This window comes from Antechinus flavipes, chromosome 2, assembly GCF_016432865.1.
Source record: "Antechinus flavipes isolate AdamAnt ecotype Samford, QLD, Australia chromosome 2, AdamAnt_v2, whole genome shotgun sequence".
Classification (NCBI taxonomy): domain Eukaryota; kingdom Metazoa; phylum Chordata; class Mammalia; order Dasyuromorphia; family Dasyuridae; genus Antechinus; species Antechinus flavipes.
In genome coordinates, this window is record NC_067399.1 from 506,309,162 (window position 1) to 506,314,641 (window position 5,480).

Genomic DNA, 5,480 nt, shown 5'->3' on the forward strand with positions numbered 1-5,480 from the left:
TTTGTCTATTAAAATACTCTTCCCTTTATTGGCTAGTCAAATTTGTGGAGTTGGATTTTCTTCATATATTTCAACCCAAACAAAATAATAGACAATGCAGAAGGAGATATTAGAAATCCAGCTATCTGCGACACAGACGTTCAAGAGATTTGGAAAAATATGTAAAACAATGTCACTTTTCTCACTAATTTTTTTTATTTTGTAAAATACTTATTTTTCATAAAAGCACCTTAATATATAATTGATTTATTATTTTCAAATGAATTATTTTTAAATTTTATGTTTTTATATCTGACGCTGTAAATATCAATATAATCCACAAAACCCAAAAGCCTTTAGGGTCTTCAAATTTTTTTAAAAGGGTGTCTCTTAATGATGTCCAGTCCCGAGATCAGAAAGTTTTAGAACTCTTGTCCTAAGTGATTGTGCATAAAGGCCCTTTTAGCTCTGAGTCCTGGGACCCTCGGCAGGGTCTCCAGCACAATAAAAATAACCTCTGACCTTTGTAGATTGCTTTAGACCTTCCCTAATGATTCTCATGCTGAGCATCTTCGCTGTGATATAAACTTTTCTTTCTCCTTGGGACCAGCTCAATCTGGGTGGCCACCATCTCGGGGTCTCAACTTTCCACTCTGTAAACGGGGAACAAGATCATAGCCACGAAGGTCCCTTCCGGGGGGCCTCCAACCCGCGGGAGCCTGAGCCCGTCGCTTAACTCGCACCGTAAACGCGGCGGAAGGGAGCGGGCAAACCGCTGCAGGGACGGCGGCCGCGGGACGCCCCAGCGCCTCTGCCAAGGAAACCCCCGATGCGGTCACGGAGAGCCGGCCGCGACGGTCCCTTCCCGCGGTAAACATCTGACGCCATTGGCGTCGTCCCGCCCCCCGAGCTCCTAGAACCCCGGCGAACGGCCCTTCTCCCAGGAAAGCCGCCCATCCTGCTGCCCCGAGATGAGCAAGGAATTGTGGATCGATAGCTCCAGACTCCTCAATCTCTAGACGCCTCAGTGTTCGGCGATCAGCTGCAAATGCCTACGCCGGCGACGCTGCCGCGTTACTATGGAGACGGAGCTGCGAGTGACAGCGGCCTGATCCTCGCTGGGGCCGGGCCCTGGGAGGGCCCCGCGGGGCGCAACCCAGAGCCGCATGGGTGAGTGAGGGGTTTTCGGAGGCGAACTCGACGAACAAACCGGAGATAGGAAAGTTCCTGGGGTGGGGACCCTATGTGGGAGAGGGGGATTTTATGGGTAGTGCTCCGCCCCTGGCCTGGACTCGAGCCTCCCACCTCCTCCTCTTAGCCTCCCCCTCTCGTATTACTTTGCTTACTTTTCCCCGGCTTCCCAGCTCCTCTTCGCCCCTACCCCTCTCTTCTTACCCCTCCTTTCCTTTCCATCTCCTTCTCTCCCCTCCCCCTCTCCTCTCTTAGCCCCCTCCTTTCCAGCTCCTCCTCCTGCCTCCCCATCTCTTCTCTAACACTCTCCCTCACCTCCTCCTCCTCTTCTTCCTTCCTTGCCTCTATTCTTTTCCTTTATTTCACCTCTCCTCTCTTCCACACCCCCTCGTTTCACCTCCCTTCCTCTCCTTTCCCTCGTCTTCCCTCTTCCTCTCCCCTCTCCTTTCCCAGCCCGTCTACTCTTCTTACCTCTCTCCTCACTTCTCTCTTCCCTTCTCTTCTCCCCTCCACCCTTCTCTTTTCCTTTCCTTTCCTTCCCTCCTCCTCTTTTCTTTTCTCATCTCCTTAACTCCCATGAGTTCCGTTAAATCATACCTTTAGTTAAAGGCAGACGACTCCCACATCTCCATACGCGGCCCCGATTTCTCCATTGATTGCCAGCCCTGCATCACCAGCTGGCTGCTGGATTTTCCCAGCTGATAATCCTATGGGCCTCTTCACATCAACATGTCCTGAACAGGACTTACTATATTTTGACCAAACTTGACTCTTTTTTACATTCCCAGCATCCAGATTTACAACCCTGGAGTGACCCTTTAATGGCCACCTCTTCCTCGTTATCCTCCATCCAGGCCTTGTTCATTCTACCTCCTCCCCAGCACCTCTCCCATTCCTTTCTGTCCTTCCCTATTTAGGCCCCTTAATACCTCTCCCTTGGATTGATGCTACAACCTCCTAATTGGCCTCAGTACTTCCAGGTTCTTCCTCTCTCTGTCTTCTGCCCTTTAGCCAAAACCTAAAATCCTAAACCACAGCTCTGATCCTGCCACTTCCTTATGCAGAAATCCACAAAAGCTTCTTAATGACTCAGGATAAAACACAAAATCTTCAGGCCTGATGTTTTCAAGCCCTTTTCTCCCCTCCTCCCACCCTCCATATGAGTCTTACCTACTTTTATTTTGTATTACTCATCAGTTCTTCTACTGGTACTTGTTCTCTATACAGGACATTTTCCACTTCCTTCACATAGTGGGTCCTCTATATCTTCCTCCTTGTCAAATCCCCTAGCTCCTTCAAAGCATGGGTCAGCCCTCTATCCTTATCCCTCTTTTTATTAACACTCTCTTGAAAATACTTTGCATTTACTTACATATATACGTATTTTGGCTTCAGTAGAATGTCAGCTCTTTGAGAGAAGACATTTTGGTTTTTGTCATTATGTTTCTAGTGCCTTCACAAAGTACATTCCACATAATAAGAATTTAATATTTGTTGGATTAGAAAGGTAGTGACTTTGGGGCAATGGATGTACAAGATAATGTAAACAATGAGAATGTGTGACAGAATTAGAAAGAGTATAGTCTCTGGAGTTAGAGGACAGCATTTCAAATCTCATCTCTGAAGCATCTTGTGTGACCATGGGTACATGTCCTTCCCCCTCCCTCTCAGAGCCTCCAGTGTCTCCTCTGACAAACAAGGCAATTGAACTAAATGTCCTTTAAAGTTCTTTGCAGCTATAGGTCTATGGTTCTTTGTAAGGAAGGAGTAGAGAACTGAGATACACATTGGTGGGAATATAGGAAAGAGACAGGGGATCAGGAGATGGTCATGGAGGTGGTAAGCTGAAAATTCTGAGATGAAGGAATTGGGGAGTGAGAAAATGGGATATAAAGGATAGGGACACAATGAGTTATAATATGCATATAAGAAGTATAGGAATTCAAGGAATTTAAGAAGGTGAGGATTAGAAAAATGGGGGAAATAGAGGAGATGCTATAGGGAGGAGCTACTATAAATGATTTCATGCAAACATGATTGCAGATAGGTATCAATTTCTTTCATCTGCATGATGGGAATTTTTATTTCCTTTTAGGTAAAGACTTATCTTGACAAAAAGTCATTAGTCTCTCAAGGTGTTTTTGCCATAAAGGAAAACCATTTCCAAATCCACTATATGTAATGAAACGTTGATGTGTGACAGTAACAGCAGATCTTTGCATAAACTTGGGTTGAGCTGTTTTAGAAGCTTATTTTCAGGTTGTAATATGTACTTTTTTTTAGTGAGCTACATCCTGGAAATAATATAATTTAGGATGAGTTTCAACATTACTTAAGGTACTGATCAATTTGGGGATAAAACTCATTGCTTGAAGTATATTTAACAATGTGTATAAATGCACTGGATGCCATTATAGCAAAGACTGGCCACAGCCCAGTTATTTTGATACATAGTATTTCTTGCTTGTAGTTAAGTCTGTAATGTTAGCAGTAATATGTAGCTGCTTTTTCTTACAAGGAACAAATTCTGTCCCATTTTTCACTCTCTCATGATCCAGCTCTTGTCATGGAAATATTTGTCTACAAGAAAGATGTAACCGTACTTGCAACTGGCTTTTAATCACAGATAAACAAGAAAGCTTCAGACCCAAGAATCCAGGATCCTGATTACCTGGTTTCATGAAATAAGTGAGTGGGTACTTGTGATCTGCTGTGAAGTAGCTGAGGTACGGAAAAACCCAGGGATAGTAAACAAATTCTTTTACACAGGGAAGAGGAATGAATGGGAGAGTACCTCTAGCTGAGAAAGCTTTGTCTGAGGGCTATGCCCGGCTTCGTTACAGAGACACCTCCTTGCTTATCTGGCAGCAACAGCAGCAAAAGTTGGAATCTGGACCCCCTGGGACTTATTTGAGTAGGAGCCGGAGCATGTGGTACTCACAGTATGGAAATGAGGCCATATTAGTAAGAGACAAAAACAAACTTGAAGTCTCTCGGGACACTGGACAATCAAAATTTTGCACAATTATGTAATTTTCATGTGAACACAATTTTTGAATCCAAACATCAAGAATTAGCCAAGACTGGACTTGGCTAGGTTATTTATTTCTCATCATTCCTGAGATGATTTTTTTTTTTTTTTTAACATTAAGCCCCTCAAGGGTCAATTTTTCAAACATCAAGTGTTATATGGAAGAGACGAAGCATGAAGTGGATTTCTATATTCTGAAGACAATTTAGTTCTAATTGTAAATAAAACAATTACTGCTGCCCATTGGCTACATTTAGGCTATCCCATGTAATGAAAAACTTGAGAGGTACTGTTGCTTGACAAGGATTTGGTCACCTCATGATCTTGTTAACTGTGTATAATAATTTGCTCTGCTTCTAAATGGATCGATGTAAAATGCCCATTTACAGCCAAAAAAAACAAAACAAAAACCTTGAAGGGGCATGTTTGTGGGATTTTGTTGTATTTTTTTTTAAGTGCAAACTTCTGCCTACTAAATAAGAGTACTGATGTCAAAAACAACAGATTTCATTTCACATGCAGTACAACCAATAGCTAGATAATAGAAGTTTATATTTGTAGTTGAATTTCAACGTATATCACCATAATTCCATTAGGAATTTGGTTACCCTAGTTATTTCTAACTTGTGGTTGAGATTGTTCACGTTTTATTTAACAAAATATGTATTATGTTGTGGCATGTCATGCATTTAAGGCTTGTCCACAAGGATATTCATAGTAGCATTAAGGAAACAGATCATTTTCAAACACTATGATAGACTCAAAGAGTTAATCATTTGAGTGGCTAAACAAGGTAGGTTTGCAACTTCTTTGACAGTGTTTCAATATATATCCTCTTGCCTACTGTTGCATTCCGCCATCATTTACAATATTTAATGTATTTTTGGTTCTGTGTTTTGCATACATACTGATATGGATATCCTAAATTGGTGGTTTCTGTAATCAGTCATTTTATATGGATTTGCTGTCTGCTGTAATTAAAGTCTTCTTGGCTACATAAATGTGGAAATGTTTTCTGTCACAGCTGATGTCTCTTTTCTAAATAATCCCCCTTTTTAGATGTCTGGCAAAGAACTCAAGGAGCTAACAATGATCCTGTCAGGCCTTGATAAAATTGGCTATTAAGTGATGGTTATTTTATTGTCTACACACAGGAATAAATTTAGTTTTCTTAAGATACATTTACTTTACAAGAGAAAAACTGCATTCACTTCAAACATCCATAAGATTGACAGATGCTACCCTTAAGGTGTATGCTGATTTACAAATCCTACTTTTC

The 5,480-nt window shown here is 42.0% G+C and overlaps 1 protein-coding gene across 1 annotated transcript; it reads left to right on the forward strand.

Moving 5' to 3' along the window:
* The first annotated feature begins 1,048 nt into the window (after positions 1 to 1,048).
* On the forward strand, positions 1,049 to 5,202 carry BRD3OS (BRD3 opposite strand). The gene is made up of 2 exons (XM_051980294.1): positions 1,049 to 1,149; positions 3,729 to 5,202. The coding sequence occupies exon 2, from the start codon at positions 3,949 to 3,951 to the stop codon at positions 4,201 to 4,203; it is 255 nt and encodes an 84-aa protein (XP_051836254.1). The 5' UTR covers positions 1,049 to 1,149; positions 3,729 to 3,948; the 3' UTR covers positions 4,204 to 5,202.
* Positions 5,203 to 5,480: the final 278 nt, after the last annotated feature.

Coding starts and splice junctions, on each gene's coding strand:
- BRD3OS (XM_051980294.1), top strand. CDS start 3,949: ATGAATGGGAGAGTACCTCTAGCTGAGAAAGCTTTGTCTGAGGGCTAT.